The 22161-nt window shown below is 36.9% G+C and overlaps 1 protein-coding gene, 1 long non-coding RNA gene and 1 other non-coding gene across 11 annotated transcripts in view; 1 reads left to right on the top strand and 2 right to left on the bottom strand.

Annotated features, from left to right (window-relative positions):
- LOC118027131 overlaps positions 1–678 on the bottom strand; it is a 33351-nt gene extending 32673 nt beyond the window's left edge. For 5 of the 6 annotated variants that reach the window (XR_004683762.1, XR_004683760.1, XR_004683764.1 and 2 more), the window contains exon 1: positions 429–664. This is a non-coding gene — a long non-coding RNA (uncharacterized LOC118027131). Of the gene's footprint in view, positions 1–428 lie in introns of all 6 variants that reach the window. The other variant, XR_004683763.1, reaches the window with a different exon arrangement.
- A 331-nt stretch (positions 679–1009) lies between these two features.
- Positions 1010–22161, top strand: part of USP53 (ubiquitin specific peptidase 53) — a 62806-nt gene continuing 41654 nt past the window's right edge. Inside the window, exons 1-3 of one of the 4 annotated variants that reach the window (XM_035030339.1) lie at positions 1019–1158; positions 3720–3855; positions 14074–14740. In XM_035030339.1, the coding sequence (XP_034886230.1) occupies positions 14597–14740 (144 nt within the window). In that variant the 5' untranslated portion in view covers positions 1019–1158; positions 3720–3855; positions 14074–14596. The other 3 variants (XM_035030340.1, XM_035030338.1, XM_035030341.1) reach the window with 3 other exon arrangements.
- LOC118027138 lies at positions 12631–12772 on the bottom strand. Its single transcript, XR_004683769.1, has one exon. It is a non-coding gene; the product is annotated as a U4 spliceosomal RNA (small nuclear RNA).

Consider the following 22161-nt stretch of genomic DNA (forward strand, 5'->3'; position numbering starts at 1 on the left):
TCAAATAAACTTTTAGTTACCTATGAGTTTACTTAAGTCAATTTTTATAACCTGTATGTTCTACCTGCATCAGCTTTGAAATGAGTTTCAAAATTTTGTTTATTACTTGAGAGGGATCTTTGATACTAAAGATGGCAGTGGGTTTTTTTTTTAAACTTCTATTAAAAAAAAATTACAAAACAAAGTTTAGCCCAATTCCGAAGCAGTAGCTTAAAACTTCTAACTTAAAACTTGTTCTAACGCAGAGTAAGGAGGCAGCCCAATTTTTCTTACCACAATTAACTATTAAGTCAACATGTTTATTAAAGCTTTCATTTTATTAATAGTCACGAAATAACCAGTTGGGGAATATACCTTCAAGCCAATGGAAGCTATTTCACTGTAAACAAATCGTAATGATTCACAGAAAGCTAAAAGGAATTGCATACCCACACGCGGTTGTGAAGCCAGGCAGTACGGATGGTTTTCTCTCAGGTAACAATACTTAACCCAGTCCTTCGTGGGTTCGCGTTCCTGAGCTTAGAAAATACCGAAAATGTTGACCAAGAGCGCGGGAATAATCACCTCCGCTTGAGGAGAACTAACCCCTTCTTCCCTCTACACCACACAGCGAACCGGCACGCACCTTCCCCGACAGCTAAGCCCTAACAACGCTCCCCTCTTGCTTTAGGGGAAATGTTCAAGCTCCTGCTCTCGCGGGATCTCGCGCCTTGGAGTAAGTCAACTGGATCGCGCGCCCAGTCGAACCCCCGCGGGAATACAGTTCGCCAGGTCCGGAAAGCCGGGAAATCGAGTGCGGGGCGGGGTTAGCTCGAGGAGCGTGAAGGCGGGGCCTTTCGCGAGGAGGCGGGGCCGGCACGAGGCGGAGAGTGGGGCGGGTCTCCCGGGACCTGTTGATCGCAGGTGTCACTGCCCTCTCTGGCCCTTGGTGTTGGGGCGTGTGCGCATGCTCCATGCGCAGGGTCGGGCTCTGGGCGGCGAGACCAGACGCCTCTGCTTCAGTTCCCGGTGAACCTCGGCTAAGGTGGCAGCTGTTAGTGTCAGACGGGTGTTGGCGTGAGGCGGAGCAGGGCCAGCGGGAGGTAGTCCTGTGAAAGTGGAAGGCCCGTATTTCTTTACCTGGACCGCACTCTCCCTCTCGTTAGGGCAGAGCTGAAGGTAAGTCTCCGAAACTAGTCCCTGGATAGAGATCCAACGACCTGCGACCCCCGCCCCGGGCCTGAGTGGGAGACCCTCGTTCCAGCGTCAGACCTGGCTTCTCCCCTAGCAGCCCTGCGACACCCTTCGCCCCCGTTCCGCGGACTCTTTGCCCGGGCTCAGGCATCCGAGGTCACGCAGCCTTCCCTCCTCCTTCCCGCCCGGTCCCGGCCCTGGAGGAGATGTGTCTGGCCAGGCTGGAGGCGCGCGGGAGGAGGTGCTTATTTACTGGGTCGTGGTTGTTCGTTGCTGCTGTGTTTGAGGGCGGACGCGAGGCAGAACCTGGAGTCCAGCTGGGTCGCTCAGTGCGTTCGGATTATGAATATTACGCTTACTTGGCCCCTGCCCCTCACTTGCGGAGCAGCCACTGCCTCGCCCGAGCAGCCCCTTTTTAAAGGGGTCCTGATGGTCCTGTTGCGCTCCTTGGAGAAGAGAGATGACTGGATTCGTGAGAATCTTTGGGCTGGTGGTTTCTGGGTGGTAGTAGTAATTTATAGTTAATGTTTAGCTTCTAAACGGCGACTTACGGGGCGTTTATCAAACTACTTTTAAACATCGTTGGAGAACAGGAAGTACTTGTACAGGTGTACTAGGGAGGCTGTCTAAAGCCTGCAATCTGAGCGTGTTCTGAGGTTTTGTTATCCTGCTACAGGGTTTTCTGTATCAGAGCAAGGTCTGATTAATGCTTGCAAAATGTACTGCAAGGCTTTATTTGTTAGACAGCAGAGTATGCCAAAATGTTTCCTTATCTGGAAAAATATATGTATTTTTGCAAGGGATTTTCAAGGCTATTTGTGAGGGATGTTTAAACTTAGGAAGTTGTTTGTGATTAGGGTCTGATTCGCTTTTAATTCTGTTCTTTAAAGAAAAGCATTGCTAATTCTGTGTTTAAAAGGAGTAGCAAGTGCTAACAAAATTCTAATTGAATGTACTTTTGGCCAAATTGATACTTTCTTGTTAGTTTAATTTTCTATTTTCGGTTTCCTGATGATGGCCTAGGCAAAGCTCCTTCATCCTGTGAAAGAGAAATTAAAAACAAACAAACAAACTTATTTTGCAAAAGTGATTTAGGATTTATCTACCATTGTGGTAAAAATTCCAAATAGACACACTCACTGTAGGTAAGAGTTAATTATAGGCTGGAAAAAACACAGTTTTTGTTTTTGTTTTACATTTTAGAGGCTCTTAAAATGAGCTTTTTGGACAGTTTGCCTAGGTTCATGATTAGTGGTGATAAACCATGAAAGTGATTTATTTAAATTTGTTCATAAATTAAACTCATTGGTAGTTATGTGTATTTTTTCCTATAGTGTAAAAATAAGTGACCAAGAACAGGTCTTTTTTTCTCTATTAATTTAAAAACTTTTTATAAATGCATAGTGTTCATGGAACACTAATAGTCACTCCATTAATATTATTTTCTCTAGAAGATACAAAAAGTAGTTTTTTAAAAGATAGCTATTTTAATGTGAGAGGGATACCCTTTTCCACCTAGTTTGTTCTTTTCCTTAAAAAAGAAAATCTCTTTTCAAAAACTCTTATAATTTTAGTATGCACTGTGATTCAAGAACTTTATTATTTAGTATCAAATGTTTCTTTTAGTCTCAAATATAATTTTGGAATTATGATTTAGAAGCCAATTTTAACAAAACAGTTAGAAAATGAAAATTTTTATTTATTTTAAGGTGATGTACACATTAAAAAGTCAAAAATCAGGGTTATTTTTCCTGTTGAAACTGTTTGGAATTCACTCACCTACCATGCTAGGGAGGATGTTGCTTTACCCTACAATTTTCCAAAAGTATGTTTGAAATCTATAAAGTGGTAGATTAGGCTATCCTACAAAGACATTTACTTATTACAATACTTAGCAGATCTTGTAATTTGACAGCTTTAACTATAAGGTGTTTCTTAATTATAGACCCCAAAGACAACCTACACCAAGGTTGTTTATGTAGTGCGTCTGAAAGTATTTTGAATACAGAGTGTGCTAGGTATGCTAGGGCCCCCCAAATTGTCAATCCTACTGGTTCTCATGAGCTCTTGGATTAAGGAAAGACGTGTACTGATTTATGTCATCTTTGGAAAACTAGCTAGAAATTCCTGATGATACAAATGTAGCATTAGTATATTATTATTAATTTTGTACAGATGTAATGATTTTAGAAAATTTTGCAATACAAAAGATGCACATAGTAGGAACAATAAATGGATGCAACCTGTTCTACCACAGATAAAATCTTCAAAGGTTATTTAAACTTTAAATAACTTTATATAATATCCTAATCTTGGCAAGTTATTATGAGTTTCTTTTAATAGGAACATTATATTTTTATATCTATGTATCTATCTATAGACTATTTAGGTAAGAAGTATCTAGTCTTTGCTCTTCCAAGTTAACACATATCCTCTACCAGGAGTTCTTAAAGTAGGGTCCATGATTAGAACTGTGGTCTGTGGTTAGAACTGAATTTTAATATAATTGGTTTTCTTTGTGATATGATTTTTTTCTTTCTTTCAAGCCTATGAATTTTATTTTATGCATTTACAAACATCATTCCAAGGAGCCCATAGGCTTCATTAGGCCACCAAAAGTGTCTCTGACATTCACAAAAGTGCTACAAACCATTTCATCTGGTTGAAGAATTTTTGTTTTAGGTAAGTCACTTCAGAAAAGTTGCTGCATGTGTTCATATTTGTAATTCATCAGAAAATAAAATATAATGCAACGTAAACTGTATTTCAGTATCTTAGCTGTCATTTCAGTCATCTGAGTTGTGGCATTTTTTAATCTGTTTGGTATTTTTGAATACATTTTGTAAATGTAACTTCTATTTACTTCTATTTTGTAAATATTGACCTGCAAAAAGCAGTTTGAAGAAATACTGGTCCTTTGGAATTTGGAAACTTTTTTACTTTTTGTGATTTTCTGATTTAGCAAATTTACTTAATGAACATTTATTGACCTATTGTTATGCTAGACACCAGAGATTCAAAAATTAATAAGACAACATTAAAGTAGTCAAAAATTTGAGTTCTTCCTTTTCAGAGCCTTATCTCTGGCTGTTCCCAATCCTCCCCCAACTGAACTGAGTTTCCAAAGATAAAATAAGTCTTTTTTTCTTATACCCTTGCCTTTGCAAGATGCTGCTTCCCCTCTTCCCATTCCCCTTTCAACTTCCCAAAATACCACACCAATGAAGTATTTTCTAATCCATCAAAAGACAATAGATTATCACTTCATTTTTGTGTTACCACTGTATTTTGATCTATATCATACAGAGATCTATACTGTGTTGCCGTAGAGGGAAGACAGAATAAGGGAATCTGGAGATGATGTTATGTGTACTCTCATCTTAAGTGTAAAGAGAGAACCATATGGACAGCACAAAGAATGGTAGGCAGGCAGAGGCACTTTCTAGGGGACCCAGAGACAGGATGAGAGCAATGTCCACGTACAGTTTGGGTGCTCTAGTAATTTTCTGTGGCTGGGTGGATCATGTTATTTATGAATCAAAATTGTTGTTGAGGAGGTTTGTAGTTATTTTTCTGAAAAATGGCACATAGGTTGAATTTTTTAAATTAAATCTCTGTTTATTATTTCAGAGTTGCTTACCATTGATTTTTAATGTTTTACCTCAGTTTCTCCTTCTCTAGTCCAAAAGTTTGTAGGCAAATGCTTAAAATAATACTGTGATGAATCCACTTGTAAAGTGAAGCATTCCCAAACATTTTCTTGTAAATTAGAATTTTTCATGTTAAATTTTCTTAAAGTAGGATATCTCTGTAAATGAAATCGCTTATTTTTTTACTAAGAATGACTTATTAACAGATATTACAATTTAGAAATTGATACTTTATTGTACAGTATGTCTGATCTAACTGAGGTTATAATCAAGATTGATAAAATCAGTTTAAGGAAATGGAGAAAGATAGCAAAATGAGATATAAAATATACAGCTTTTACTTTCTATTCAAATGTTTATATTATTAAAAATAATTTTACTTCAAAGATAGTGTTGTTGGGGCGCCTGTGTGGCTCAGTCGGTTAAGCGTCTGCCTTTGGCTCAGGTCATGATCTCAGAGTCCTGGGATCAAGTCCCGCATCGGGCTCTCTGCTCTGCGGAGAGCCTGTTTCTCCCTCTCCCCCTGCTCTTCTCTCTCTCTCTCTCTCTCTGTCAAATAAATAAATCTTAAAAAAAAAAAAAAAGTGTTGTTGCTATCATTATAATTAGCTTACATTTACTGAATGCCTGCTATATTTTGGGCATATATTAGGTATTTTATACATGGTTTATGATACTTATAACTATGACCTTTTTATGTAATTATGATTATAGGTTATGTAACATACAATTTTAATGATTGAATAGTTGAGTAATGTTCTGTGCTACTGAAAACTTTATAAGAGGTGGAAGAAATAATTGTGGGGCACATGAGGTCAGTATCAGACCTTAGATTCCGTCCTTGTCAAGAACCTATCAGGGCATTCTTTGTCCACCAGGTGTTTTATGCTTTGGCATCTTTGAAACTTCTTAGCCTGCATAATAAACTCTTGCCCCTCTCATGGTGACCTTCCCTGTTTTTGGGCAAGCAGGCTGTTTGAACCCTAAAAGATTTTTCCTTCTATAATGTATACTGTATAGGCCTGAAATAATCCTACCTCCTTGACCTAGCTGCCAGATGGTAGGAAACTGTCCTGAACTCTGATTGCCTAGGTCATCTTTGTTAGGAACACTGATTTGTTCATTAAGGTTTCATTTTATTTCTTGAGCTTCCTACAATAAGTATTTAATGAGTACTTACCATGTATTTGGTACTGGTTTACATGCCTGGGATTCACTTTACATTCTAAGATGATTGGGAGGAACAGTAATAATCCTAATAAGTCAATTATATTGCATATAAGGTGGTGGTGAATGCCAAGGAGAAAAGAAAAGGTAGAGCATGGTAAGGGGGATTGGGAGTGTGGAGTGGAGGTTGTGATGGGTTGCAATTTTTTTTTTTTTTTAAGATTTTATTTATTTGACAGAGAGAACGAGAGAGGGAACACAAGCAGGGGGAGTGGGAGAGGGAGAAGCAGGCTTCCTGCGGAGCAGGGAGCCCGATGCGGGGCTCTATCCCAGCACCCTGGGATCATGACCTGAGCCGAAGGCAGACGCTTAATGACTGAGCCACCCAGGCGCCCCGGGTTGCAATTTTAAATCCATATAGGCCTCATTTAGAAGGTGATTTTTGAGGAAAGCAATCATGAAGGGTGCCAGGGAGAAGCCATGTGTGCATCAAGGGGAAGTATATTGCGGTCAGAAGAATAGCCAGAGTAAGGGCTTTAAAGCAGGTGTTTGCAGGGTGTATTCGGAAATCAGAGGGAGGCTGATACAATGGCAATAGAGAAAGTGAAGGGAAAGTAGTCAGAGATGAAGGTGAGGGGTGGGAAGGTGTGACATAATAAGAAATTTGGTCTCTGGCCCCATTTCCTGACATACAGCTCCTAAAACCCTTGGAGCATCTCTGGAAGTGATTTTTTCTTCATGCATGCTAATGAGATGACTGCTGGTTGGGGGCTCCTGGATAGCCTTAGATTGGGGACTGGTTGCCAGGGGAACCAACTCTGTGATTAGAGGAATTGAACTTTCAGCTTGCCTACCTTCCTCCACCTCCAGGGAGAGGAGTGTGGTGGAGGTTGAGCTAATCACTAATGGCCAGTGATTTAATCAGTTGTGCCTATGTAATGAAGCCTCCATAAAAAATCCTAACTGGGGGCGCCTGGGTGGCTCAGTCGGTTGAGGATCTGCCTTTGGCCCAAGTCATGATCCCAGGGTCCTGGGATCTAGCGCCATGTCTGACTGTCTGCACAGCGGGGAGCCTGCTTCTCCCTCTCCCTCTCCCTCTGCCTGCAGCTCCTGCTGCTTGTGCGCGCTCTCTCTCTCTCCCTGTCAAATAAATAAATACAGTCTTTTAAAAAAAAATCCTAACTGAAGGGGTTTGGAGAGCTTTTGGGTTGGTGAACACGTGGAGGTGCTGAGAGGCTGGTATGTCTGGAGAGGGCATGGACACTCCATGCCCCTTCCCACATACCTTGCCCTATGCATCTCTTCCACGTGGCTGTTTCTGAGTATCTTTTTATAATAAACCCAAAGTCTAGTCAGTAAGCTGAGTTCTGAGAGCTGTGCTAGCAAATTAATCAAATTAATCATCCGTGGAAAAGATGGGAACCCCCAAATTATAGGCGATTGACCAGAAGTACAAGTGACAACTTGGGTCACGTGATCAGTGTCTGAAGTGGGACAGTCTTGTGGGACTGAGCCCTTGACTTGAGATCTGACACTAACTTCAGGTAGATAGTGTCAAAATTGAGTTCAATTGTAGGACACCCTGTTGGTGTCCACTGAGAATTGAAGAATGGCTTGTGGAAAAACACATCTGGTCTCAAGTGCTGTGAGAGTATAGAAGAATTCTGATTGCAAATCAATAAATGTCATATACCACATGAAGAGAAGGAAAGATTAGATGCAGAAGAAGCATTTGACAAAATTCAATATCCTTTCAATGTAAAAATTCTCAGCAAAGTGGGTATAGAGGGAATGTGTCCCAATATAATAAAAGTCATATATGACAAGCCCACAGCTAACATCATTCTCAGCTGTGAAAAGTCAAAAGCTTTTCCTCTAGTATCAGAAACAAAATGGGTGCCAACTCTGACCACACCTATTAGATATAGCACTGGAAGTCCTAGACAGTGCAATTAGTCAAGAAAAATAAATGGTATCCAAATAGGAAATGAAGAAGTAAAATTATCACTATTTGCAGATGACATTGTATTATATGTGGAAAACCCAAAGACTCCACCAAAACCTCTTAGAACTAATACTCGAGGGGCGCCTGGGTGGCTCAGTCATTAAGTGTCTGCCTTCAGCTCAGGTCATGATCCAAGCAAGGGTCCTGGGATCGAGCCCCTCATCAGGCTCTCTGCTCTGCAGGAAGCCTGCTTCTCCCTCTCCCACTCCCCCTGCTTGTGTTCCCTCTCTCGCTGTGTCTCTCTGTCAAATAAATAAATAAAATCTTTAAAAAAAAAAAAAAGAATACTCGATTTCAGTAAAGTTGCAGGATACAAAATCAACATATGGAGATCAGTTGCATTTTTATTCAATTTTATCTGACCCTAAAATTGCTACATCAAATTTCTTTTGGTTTATACTTTTCTGGTATATCATTTTAATTTTATATTTGTGTGTATATTCACATATATAACTTATATAATGCATAAATGTAACTAATATACATACTGTAGTTTTTTTTAGTACAGGCTTTTTTTTTTTTTCACTTTTATTTTCAAGCTTGGTTATCCATCCCCATTTTAACAAGACATATACACACTTCTCTTTGTTCGGATGTTCATATAAAGCATATGTATTTTTTCACATTATTTTACCAAAATAGGATTATATTACATTTCTTTTTTTTTTTTTTAAGATTTTATTTATTTATTTGACAGAGAGAGACACAGTGAGAGAGGGAACACAAGCAGGGGAAGTGGGAGAGGGAGAAGCAGGCTTCCCACGGAGCAGAGAGGCCGATGCGGGGCTCAATTCCAGGACCCTGGGATCATGACCTGAGCTGAAGGCTGACGCTTAACGACTGAGCCACCCAGGTGCCCCAGGATTATATTACATTTCTGCATTTTGCCTTTGTCATTCAAAAACACCCTGTTATATAATTATGTCCCTATTTATGGACATTCATTTTGTTTCTTTCCTTATTTATTGCACCTATCAACTATATCTCAATAAGGTAGTACTTTTGGGGGGAGGCATAGATTCTCAGTATTGGGGTTTTTAGATTGAAGTGTGTCTTTAATTTTAACAGTTGTTGCCAGGTTGATATAATATTGCTACAAGGGTATTATAGTATAATTACATTTTTTTATTAGTCAACAATAAGGGAGAGTACCTCTTTCCCTTTAGCTCCACCAACAGTGTTTCTTTTAAGTTTTTGCCAGCTGATGGAAAGAAACAAACTACCTCTTAATTACTTTCATAATGCTTCTGTGTTGAGGTCTCCAAGATTCCTGACATTCCTAGGTTTGGTGATTTTGTAGAATTTTGAACACTCAGCATATAGTTGTACTTATTGGTATGCTTTTTTAATTACAGCAAAAGGAAATAAAGCAAAATCAGCAAATAAAAAAGGATCGTGGGGTGAATTCTGGTGGAAATCAGACACAAGTTTCTCCTAGTTTTCTTCCAATGGAGTCACATGAAACACACAAATTCCTCCAGCAACTAATTGTGACATATGTAAAATGCAGTCTACCAGAAAGCTGTTTAGAGACTCAGTCCGTAGAATTTTTTTTTGGGAAGGGGGGTCACATGGTTATCCTCTACCTCAAATGTTACCAGAATTCCAGACTTCCAGAAGGAAAGCAGGTGTTTAGGATAAACCACATTGTTTGCACAGTTTAGATACAGTGACCAACTTTCACTAGTTACTGTGGTGGAATCCTCCCAAAAATTTAAATTCTAAAAGCCCAAAACCTTGCAAGCAGGCTTTCTAAGGATAGCAATCTCTGGTCTGCTATGTTGTCCTTTCTTTTTTCTTGTCATACAATTCACTCATTGAAAGAGTACAATTCAGTGGTTTTTAGTGTATTTACAGGAAGGTAAACCTATCACCACAATTTTAGAACATTTTCATCACCTCAAAAAGAATCCTTGTACCCTTTAGTTCTCACTCTTCCCTTCTCATCTCTACAGTGCCACTTCTCCAGTCCAAGCAACCACTTATCTCCTGGCTGTCTCTGTAGATTTCTCTGTTCTGGACATTTTGTATGAATGGAATCAATCGTAACATGTGGTCCTTCCTGACTGTTTTCACTTAGAATGTTTTCAATGTTCATCCATATTGTAGCATGTAAAAGTACTTCATTTCTTTTTATGGCTGAATATATTCCATTTTACGAATATGTATACACACATACTCATACCGTATGTTGTTTATCCATTCATTAGTTGATAAACATTTGGCTTGTTTCCACCTTTCAGCTGTTACAAACATCGCTGTGTTAGCTCTTTTCTCCATAACCTCCCAAGTATTTATTGAAAGAATTAATATAGAATCACATTTGCGTTCCTGGAATAAATCCTCCTTGATTATTATTCTTTTAAAAAGTGTACATTATTTTTTTGACACATTGATAGATTATATTTGCTAGTGCTTTATTTACAAGTTTTGTATCCAAGTCACATTAGTCTGAGGTTTATCATGTTTTGATAATAAGGTTATGTTAGCTTCATGAAATGATTTGGGATACTTTGCATATTATTTTCCCTCTGGTCTGCAGTACTATGTTAGAATCAACAGTTCTTTAATGTTTAGGTAAAATTGAACTTTGAATCCATCTGATCCAGATGGCTTTTTCAGTGGGAGAACTTTTGTTTCCATATTATTCTAGATTTTAAAAATGTTTTCTACTTTTTCTTGGGTTAATTTTGTTAATTTGTATTTTGCTGGGAAATTACCTATTCCTTTAGATTTTAAAAGTTATTGCCCTAAGACTTAAGTCATACTCTTACAGTCTTTTGGTTGCTTATGTATGTGTGGTCATTTCTTATTTATCAATCTCTTTGGTGTTTACATTCCTCTTTTCCTTTCTTTAATCAGGCTTGTGAAGATTTTATGTTATATTAGTTTTTACAAAAGTTTACTTTTGGATTTATTTTTTTCTATTGTTTGCCTATGCATGGGCTTGAAAATCTCTTTTTCTCTCTCTCTCTTTTCAGCTTAAGCCTTCGTAATTTTCATCCTACTTTCTTCCCCACATCATGTTTGGATTTTTTGAGTTATCATTTTCTATATCTCTCTGAGATTTTTGGTCTTTAATCCTGGAAAAATCTTAGTCATTTCTAAAAGTATTTACTCAATTTACTTTATCCTCTTTCTGGGAACCTTTTAGATAGTATTGATTTCATCCATGCCTCTTAGTTTTTTCAAAATGTTTATATTTTCCACTTCTTTATTCCTTTTTTAGTGCTTTGTAGGAAAATTTCCTGACCTGAACTTACTGCTCATTGATACAGTTTTTGCTTCTATTCATTTTGCTAGTTAACTCATTCTTTTTTTTTTTAAGATTTTATTTTATTTATTTGACAGAGAGAGAACACGAGAGGGAACACAAGCAGGGGGAGTAGGAGAGGGAGAAGCAGGCTTCCCGCCAAGCAGGGAGCCCAATGCGGGGCTCCATCCCAGGGCCTTGGGATCATGACCTGAGCCGAAGGAAGATGCTCAACGATTGAGCCACCCAGGTGCCCCTAGTTACCTCATTCTTTTACAAAATTTTAGTAGTTTTTTAAAAAATTGCCATATTCAGTTGGTGGATATTTATTTAGTTTATTTTAAATTTGTGTTCCCTTTGGTCTGTTCACTCTGTTTTCTCTGTTATAGAATGTTCAGCTTGTTGCCTTTGTTTCATAGTGCTGGTCCCCCTCAAGTGTCTGTTTCTCTTTTTCTTGGAGTACCAAGTTACAAACTAATGATATTTACATGAAAAGGGTGAAAGCATTTGCTCTCATTTGTGTTTCTTCAGATGCTTTCAGTGAGTAGAGGTGGGATGTGAGTAGAGGGGCTTGATTTGGAGTGATGCAGCTTGAGCGTTGGTTCCAAAAAGAACTTTCTGTTTCTGTACCTAGCAGCATGATCTTCCCCAGATCCTACTGTCCTCTGTTCTATTTGAGAAGTAGGGGTGAGGGCAGAACACCCAGGGTCCTTGCATGTACTTGTTACCATTCCCAAACTGCCTGTGATCTAGTGCTTTTCTGCTGTTATAATCTCCCTTACCCTCCAGATGGCAGTAGGGTGGTAGCTGAACTTCCCGTTTTGTTGCACTGTGTGAGGTGGGAATTCTCTGCCCAGAGAAATGTGAGGAATGGAAAAGGTCTTAACTAGAAAGATCTTTTCTAGTATGTAACACTTGGCCCTCTCTTTATCTTAGCTACTGTTTCCCTCCCACTTTAGAAGCCAGTTACTTTTGGTATCCTTAAGGTTTCCTTCCTGTAATCTCCAGACTTGGGCTGGAGGTAGGGAACCAGAGAAGCATATACTAGTTCGACATCTTGCACAAGAATGGAAGCCACAGTATTTTTAAGTTATCTGTTCATGTCTTTGCCTCTCACCAAACTAAGCTCAGTAAAGGTAGGGATTATTTCATATACCTTAGGACAGTTCATGGTGCAAACATGGTGCCTAGTAAATGATGAAAGAATATCGTTTCAAAAGGATTCGTTCATTAAAAATACAAATTTACCACCAACATAGAGCTCCCTTAATGTGGTAAAATTACGCATTTATTAAAAACTTAATTTGTATGAAAGGTTTGGGAATCATTTAGATCACTTTAGAGAAGGTTGCAACCCACGGAGTTAAAATAAAAAGAAAACAACTAACATAGTATAGTGTTTTAGAATTCCTGAAACATTTAACCTATGTTAATCAGGGCTATTATTGCTGTCCCCATTTTAATTAGCAATAATCGCGCCTCGGATAAACCTCATTGGCTACGATACTGCCACTGCGCAAAGCTTGCTGTCCCCATTTTATAGATGAAGACACTTTAAATCAGAGAGGACAAGGATTTATCTAAGGCTAAACAGCTAATAAGTGATGAGCTAATATGTGGGGCTGGAAACAAGCCCTGACTTTAATTCTTTAGATAAGATGCTTCTTTATTCCTCGGTGCTTTCCTGTTTTCATGGGTATTTGACCAATGGTATTGAACTGATCCATGCCATTCTGTCTTATCTTTCCATGCTGTGAAAATGAAGCTCATGACTTTAACAGAGTTTAAAGGTGAAGTCCTTACAGAGGGCTTTTAGTACCCCCACATGATCTGTTTCCCATTCCTCCTTTTCATCTTTTCCTCTTTGTTTATATTTCTCATGCCACATTGAGCTGCTTACTATTTTTCCAACATGTCAAGCATGCTATTCATTCTGCTAGAAACGCCTTCTCTCAGGTGACATTTTCACCTACTTCAAATATTTGAGCAAAGATAACCTGCTCAATTAGACTTTCCATGACTATCCTATTTAAAAGTGCAAGTTCCCTCACATTATATGCATTTCCCATCCTCTTTCCTTGCATTGTTTTTCTGTTAGCACTCAGCACGTAACTCTTCTAGTACAGTTACAATTTGTTGTTTATTAATGTATGCCTTTCCTCATTATTAAATTAGTCCACTGCCTGGCACAGTACTTGGCTCAGTAAATGTTTGTTGAGTGAATGAACATAGGAAGGAAATTTAATTAGTTAAACAAGACTTTGTTAGTAATACTTGTTTTTAATGAAGTTTAAAGTCTTTTTACTCAGGAGCATGCATTAGTGAATAGTGTAGAAAACACTAAGTTCACTAAGATTTGTTTATCAATTTAAGGCTTCTTCTGAGTTTTAATGTATACCAATTTATGTAAAATCTACAGAGTTTCTTGGAAAAATAATATTCTGTTCAAGACATGTAACAACATAGAGTATCTGTACGTGTATTTGTTTTAATAAACAAAGCAATTTAGTGTTGACAACAAAGTTAGTACTTTTGAAAATACTACCTGAGATCTAATTTAATTACAGTGTTCTCTAGACTATTTTCCTTTTGAAATCAGTGACCACTGAAATCTTCAAACAGGTAGTGATTGATGTCACATTGATATTTTAAAAAATTTTTAATGAGGAATAATGTCTTCTTTTTTGTATTTTAGAACACAGTTATAATCCTTTTATGATTATATATTCAGTATTTGTGTTCAAATAGTAAAGTAGGAATTTTCTTGTTTAGCCATTCTTGATTAGCTTTTGCTTTTATTTAAACATTTATTTTCTTTCTTGTAGATTTGCTTTGAGGTCACATTGATGAGAAATATGGAACCACCTTTGATAACTTCACCTGTGAAAGAGAGAGTCTTCTTTCTTACTAAAAAAACATAAGGAAAACAAATGACCAAAGGAATCATGCCAGATGGGAACTCAACATCTTTTTGTATCATCTGTTTTTTAAACCATCAAGACCAATGGCTTGTGCTTTAAAGAAAATTATTTGTTCATCAACATTGTTTTTAGCAGTTTAAAAAAAATATTTTTTGCTTTAACTGTACAACTCTCTTATAAAATTTAATGCATATCAAAATTTTTAAGATTTCTTTTTTAGAACTTCAGTGTTTATGTACCCTACTTTTGCTTGACAAAGTCGTCAAAAATTTACAGCATCAGGAAAGATATGGACTTGGAAACTTACGTTACTGTAATTGACTACAGTGAATTTAAGTGGACAGTTCAAGACATCATCCCATTTATCATCAGAAATATCACATAAATATATAATTCTTATCTTTAATGTACACAAATTTTCTTGAAAATGGCATGGGTAAAATTCTTACGGAAACCTGGCGGCAATCTTGGAAAAGTTTATCAACCTGGGAGTATGCTATCCCTAGCCCCTACCAAAGGCTTGTTAAATGAACCAGGACAAAACAGCTGCTTTCTTAATAGTGCTGTACAGGTGAGGCCATAATTTCTTATTAAATTTATAAAAGTGCTTGTTAGGAAATCCTTTGTTTAATGTTTCTTCTAGTGTAAGAATAAAGTTATTATTGCCTAGAATGACTTTTTAATATCACTTTTAATGGTATCAAAAATATTTTGGCTTGGAATTTTGTTTTTTTATTATAAACAGAAATAGATATTATTTATTTAAGATAATTGGGAATGGTTTTAGCAATAGAATAATGTATTACTATGATATAAAAATATTTTGACTTAAAATGTTTACTTGGTAAATTAAAATTTTGTTTCTAAAATACATAAAATAATTTCTTTGAACCAGCTAACCTACCTCCCTTTACTCCCCCCCCCCCTTTTTTTTTTAAAGGAATCCAGTAGAATTCCCATAGATAGCTTGGGTTGAAATGAGAATGCAGTTTTAATTCTCAGGACTCAAACTCCTTTCAGCCTCCACTGTGGCCTTAAATCGCTTCTCTGGAATCATATTTGGACACCACTATTTTAGTGGAATTGAAGATTAATCCATTTTGCTCCAGTCCTTGTTGAAATTCTTTTAATTAACAAGCATGTGCTAACCTGCTTTTCTTCTTTAGATAAATATCCTTTCTTATGTAAGATGTAGTTTTTATTCAGTAGTTTTATTCAGTAGTTCCAGATTTTGCAGGAACCTATGTCCTTCTGACCATTGACTGTGTAGTACTAAAGATGAGGAAGATTTAGAATATTGGAATGTTATTCTACTGACTATAGAATATACCTTAAAAGATTTTATTTAAAATAAATCACTTCTTACATATTTTCCATTGCTTTTTTTCCCCTCCTGAAAACAGAGTAGAAAGAGAAATATTGGTTAATTAACTCATGATAAATGAACATCTCTAGAATGTGTCACGTGCTCAGACATCTGACTCAGACTTGTTTTCTCAATTGTCCTCTGCCTGAGACAGATGTCAAACTTGAAAGCTCTGTAATTCACCCAGGGAAAGAAATCTAATTGGCATTCTAATATACATTGCGACCCTTAAGTGGCAGTCACTGTTCTGCCATGGCCAAAAGATCCTACTGGCATTAAGTGCTATGAGAAGGGCAAGAAAACATTTATTGAACAGCACTGGATATAGGGAAATACTGTATACCAAAAGACTTGGAATTAAATGCTTTTGTTTAAATCAGGCTGTGAGAAAGGGCTTCTGTCACTTTAAATCTTTTTCTGTTGACCCTTTTCCAGTTCTTTTTTTATGTTTATATATTTCCCTCTATTTCTGTCCTTTTCCTTGACCCCCAAAATCTGTGTGTAGTTAGTGAGACGAAAAGCATGTTATAACAGAAAATTCTGAGTAAGGACACTTATATGGTAAAGAAAATGGAGAAGTATTCCAATGATGATCTGTATCTATATCTATCTATATGTTTTAATGAACATTCCATTGATCTTTACCATGAAGGTTATTTATTAACATTTCTGCTGCTCATCACTCCTTTATGGTAGAGTCAGCATTCCATCTGGTATCACTTATTCTTCTTGAAGGACCTCTTTTAACATTTCGTGTAGGTCAGGTCTGTTGTTGGTGAGTTCTTTCAACTTTTGTGTTTCTGGAAAAAATTCTGTTTTACTTTTGTTTTTGAAAGATATTTTTACTCATTAAAGAAGTCTAAGTTGGCAGTTTTTCTCTTTCAGTACTTTAAAGATTTTGGTCCTTTGACTTGTAGCTTGCATTATTTCTAGTGAAAACTATTGTCATTCTTTGTCTTCTGTATGTAATGTGTCCTTTTCCTCTCTCCTTTTAAGATTCTCTTTTTTCACTACTTTAAAGCAGTTTGATATTGATGTGCCTTGACATAGTTTTCTTCATGTTTCTTGTGTTTATTGAGCATCTTAGATCTGTGGATTTATAATTTTAATCAAATTTGGAAAGTCTTTGACCATTATTTCTTCAAATTTTTCTGTCTCTTCCTTTGAAGGACTGCAATTATATATAGTTGGTTGTCTGAGGTTGTCCCGCAGCTCTGAGGTTGTCCCGATGCTCTCTTAACTTTCATTCTCAGTCTTTTTTTCTTTCTCTCTGTTTCATTTTTTATGCTTTCTATTACTGTGTTTTCAAGTTCATTAATCTTTTCCTTTATAGTGTTTAATCTGTTATTAATCCGAGTATATTTTAATTTCAGACATTGTAATTTTAACCTCTGGAAGTTTGATCTGGGTCTTTTAAAAATCTCTTTCAAGTCTATACTTAACATGTTCAGTCTCTTCTATACATCTTGAACATATGAAATACAGTTATAATAATTTTTTTAATGTACTTGTCTACTAATTCTGTCATTCTACACATTCTGGGTTTCAACTGATTTTTTTTCCTCCTCATTTGGGAATATATTTTCTTGTTTATTTTAATGCCTGGTAATTTTTGATTGGGTGTCAGACCTTTTGAGTTTTATCTTATTGGGTGATAGATATTTTTATATTCTTAGAAATACTCTTGAACTTTGTTCTGGGATAGGGTTGCTTTATTTGGAAATAGTTTGATCATTTTACTTTTAAGCTTTGTTAGGCAGTCCCAAAGTTGTGTTTATTTCAGGATTAATTTGTCTACTCCTGGGTAAGACCCTTCCTTCTTTAGCCAATGCTCTGTGGATTATGAAGCATTCTACATTGGCTCTTAGGAGCAGGCACTAGGCAGGTATGAGCTCTGGGCGCTAGTCTCTCTAATTTTGGGGGGTATTTCTTTCCTCAGCCTCAGGTAGTTTCCTCACAGTATTTGCCTGAATACTCAAGGGGGACCCTCTGTAGAGCTGTGGTATTCAATCTGTGTGCAGCTCTCTCCTCTGCAGCACTCTGCCTTGCCAACTCTAGCTACTTTAGAGTCCCTGAACTTCCACCTCTATCTTTTCAACTCAGGAGATCTTTTGGCCCAGATGTTAATATGTCTGCCATCTAAACTAATTTGCAAAGCCAATCTTCACTAACAAAACAGGTATTCAGATATAAATTTTCTGTTAGAAAAAGCCTGACTTCATTTTTTAAAATGCAGACTGTAAATATTATGCACTTTGATGAATAGTTTTTAAAACTGCTGAGAAATAAATTGTGGAATATGTCCTGTAAGAAATTATTAAAAGTGGACATTATTAAAATGTACTGTTTTCAGTAGTGGTTGCGCTAATTTACATTCCCACCAACAGTGCCTGAGGGTTCCCCTTTCTCCATATCCTCACCAACACTTGTTATTTCTTTTCTTTTTTGACAATAGCCAATCTGATAGGTGTGAAGTGATATCTTATTGTGGTTTTGATTTGCATTTCCCTGTTGAACATAGTTTCAGGTGTCTGTTGGCTCTCTGTATGTCTTCTTTGGAAAAATGTCTATTCAAGTCCTCTGCCCATTTTTTAATCAGGTTGTTGTTGATGATGTGGTTGATATTAAGTTCTATAAGTTCTTTATATATTTTGGATAACAACCCCTTATTGTGTGTATGAGTTGTAAATACCTTCTCCCAGTAAGTAGGTTGCCTTTTTGTTTTGTTGATGGTTTCCTCTGCTGTCCAGAAGCTTTTAGTTTAATGTAATCCCATTTGTTCATTTTAGCTTTTTTGCCCTTAGCCGAAGAGACTGGTCAAAATATGTGTATGTATGTGTATATATATATATTACTAAGACTGATGTCAGAGAGCTTACTGTGTTTCTTTTCTTCTAGGAATTTTATGGTTTCAGGTTTTACATTCAAGTCTCTAATCCATTTTGAAGTTATTTTTATATGTCATGTAAATGTGGTTCAGTTTCATTCACATGTAGCTGTCCAGTTTTCCCAACACCATTTATTGAAGAGACTCCAGTATTTTCTCCATTGTATAATCTCAGCTTCCTTTGTTACACATTAATTGACCATATAAGCGTGGGTTTATTTCTGGGCTCTATTCTGTTCCATTGACTTATGTGTCTCTTTTCCTGCCAGTACCATACCATTTTGATTACTATAGGTTTGTAGTATAGTTTGAGATCAGGAGGCTTGATGCCTCCAGCTATGTTCTTCCTTCTCAAGATTACTTTAGCTGTTTAGGGTCTTTTGTGATTCCATACAAATTTTGGGATCATTTTTTCTACTTCTGTGAAAGATGTCATTGCTATTTTGATGAGCATTGCATTGAATCTATAGATTGCTTTGGGTAGTATGGATATTTTAACAATATTAATTCTTCCAATCCATGAACATGGAATATCTTTCCATTTGTGTCAGTTTTGATTTCTTTCAACAATGTCTTATAGTTTTCAGAGTACAGTCAGACCTTGTTTTATTGTGTTTCACCTTATTACACTTTGCAGATACTGCATTTTTTACCAATTAAAGGTTTGTGGCAACCCTACATCAAACAAGTCAGTGGATACCATTTTTCCAATAGCAACTGTTCACGTTGTGTGGCTTTGTTATATTTTTGTAATTCTTGCAGTATTTCAAACTCTTTTATTGTTACTATATTTGTTATGGTGATCTGTGATCACTGATCTTGATGTTACTATTGTAATTGTTTCGGGGCACCACAAACTACCCCTGTATAAGATGGTAAACTTAATTGATAAATGCTGTGTGTTCTGACCAGCTGTTCCCTCATCTCTCTCTTTCTCCTTGGGCCTCCCTATTCCCTGAGACACAACAACATTGAAATTAGGCCAGTTAATAACCCTATAGTGCCCTCTAAGTGTTCAAGTGAAAGAAAGAGTTCATGTCCTCTTACTTTATTTATATTTTTTAAAAGATTTTATTTATTTATTTATTATTTATTATTTATTTATTATTTGAGAGAGAGCGAGCACAAGTTGGGGGGAGGGGCAGAGGGAGAGGAAGAAGGTGAGAATCTCAAGCGGACTCTGAGCTGAGCATGGAGCCTAACGTGGGGCTTGATCTCACACAACTCTGAGACCATGGACTGAGCCGAAATCGAGTCGGATGTCAACTAACTCAGCCAACCAGGCACCCCTATACTCTCACTGTAAAGCAAAAGCTAGAAATGATTAAGCTTAGTGAGGAAAGCATATCGAAAGTCGAGATAGGCTGAAAGTGAGGCCTCTTGTGCCAGTCAGTTAGCCAAATAGTGAATACAAAGAGAAAGTTCTTGAAGGAAATGAAAAGTGCTAGTCCAGTGAAAACACCAATGATAAGAAAGTGAAACAGCCTTCTTGCTGATATGGAAAAAGTTTTAGTGGTCTAGATAGAAGATCAAACCAGCCATAACATTCCCTTAAGTCAAAGCCTAATCCAGAGCAAGGCCCTCACTCTTTAATTCTATGAGGACTGAGAAAGGTGAGGAAGCTGCAGAAGAGAGATTCAAAGCTAGCAGAGGTTGGTTCATGAGATTTAAGGAAAGAAGCCATCTCTGTAACAAAGTGCAAGGCGAAGCAGGAAGTACTGATATAGAAGCTGCAGCATGCCATCCAGAAGATCTAAGATAATTCATGAAGGTGGCTACACTAAACAACAGATTTTCAATGTAGACAAAACAGCCTTCTATTGAAAGAAGATACCATCTGGGACTTTCATAGCTAGAGAGGAAGTCAATGCCTGGCTTCAAAGCTTCAAAAGACAGGCTGGCTCTCTTGTTATGGACTAATATAGGTGGTGACTTTAAATTGAAGCCAGTACTTGTTTGCCATTTCGAAATTTCTAGGGCCCTTAAAAATTATGCTAAATCTACTCTGCCTGTGCTCTATAAATGTAACAACAAAGCCTGGATGACAGCACATTGTTTACAACATGGTTTACTGAATCATCCTGCTGATGAGACTTACTGTTCAGAAAAAAAGAATCCTCTCAAAATATTACTGCTTATTGACAATGTGCCTGGTCACCCAAGAGCTCTGATGGAGATGGACAATGAGAGTAATGTTTTTATGCCTGCTAACACAATATCCATTCTGCAGCTCATGGATCAAGGAGTAATTTTCACTTTCAAGTCTTGTTATTTAAGAAATTTCATAAAGTTATAGTTTTCATAAGGCCTAGCTTCCATAAGTAGTGATTCCTCTAATGGATCTGGACAAAGTAAATTGAAAACGTTCTTCAAGACTGTGAATCTAGATGTTACTAGAAACATTCATGATTCATGGGAAGAGGTCAAAACACCAACATTGATAGGAGTTTGGAAGAAGTCAATTCCAACCTTCGTGGATGACTTTGAGGGGTTTAAGATTTCAGTAGAGGAAGTACCTGCAGATGTGGTGGAAAAAGTATGAGAACTAGAATTAGAAGTAGAGCCTGAAGATGTGACTGAATTGCTGCAATCTCATGATGAAACTTTAATGGGTAAGAACATCTTGTGGATGAGCCAAGAAAGTAGTTTCTTGAGATGGAATCTACCCTTGTGAAGATGCTATATACATTGTTGAAATGACAACACAGGATTTAGAATATTACATAAACTTAGTTGATAAAGCAGCTGTAGAGTTTTGAGAGGATTGAGTCCAATTTTGAAAGTTCTGTGGGTAAAATTCTATCAAACAACATTGCATGCTATAGAAAAATAGTTGGTGAAAGGAAGAATTGATGTGGCAAACTTCATTATTGTCTTATTTTAAGAAATTATGACAGCCACCCCAGCTTTCCACAACCGTCACCCTGATCAGTCAGCAGCAAGTATCAAGGCAGGACCCTCTACCAACAAAATGATTATAACTCTCTGAAAGCTCAGGTGATGGTTAATATTTTTAGCAATAAAATATTTTTAAGTTAAGGTATGTACATTGTTTTCTAGTCATAATGCTATTGCACGGTTAATAGACAACAGTATAGTGTAAACATAACTTTATATGCACTGGAAAACTAAAAAGTTTATTTGACTGACTTATTGCAATATTAGCTTTATTGTGATGGCTGAAAATTGAACCTGCAATATCTTAGAGGTATGACTATACAGATCTTTCACCTCCTTTGTTAAATTTATTCCTAGGTATTTTATTCTTTTTGATGTAACTGTAAATGGGATTATTTTCTTAATTTCTCTTTCTGATAGCTCATTATTAGTATATAGAAACACAACTTATTTCTGTATGTTAATTTTGTATTCTATGACTTTACTGAATTCATTCTAATAGTTTTTTGGTGGAATCTTTAGGGTTTTCTATATATAGTATGTTATCTGCAAATAATGACACTTCTTTTCAATTTGGATGCCTTTTATTTCTTTTTCTTGCCTAATTGCTGTGGCTAGGACTTCTTGAATAACAGTGATGAGAGTGAGTACTTTTGTCTTGTTTCTGATTTTAGAGGAGACACTTTCAGCCTTTCACTGTTGAGTATGATAGTACCTAGGGGTTTGTCATATATGACCTCTATTATGTTGAGGTATGTTTCTTTTATGCTCACTTTGTTGAGAGTTTTTATCATAAATCTTGATATTTTTGTCAAATGCTGTTTCTGTATAAAGATCATTA

This window comes from Mirounga leonina, unplaced genomic scaffold (assembly GCF_011800145.1).
Source record: "Mirounga leonina isolate KUSES-001 unplaced genomic scaffold, KU_Mleo_1.0 Mir_357, whole genome shotgun sequence".
In the NCBI taxonomy this organism is placed as follows: domain Eukaryota; kingdom Metazoa; phylum Chordata; class Mammalia; order Carnivora; family Phocidae; genus Mirounga; species Mirounga leonina.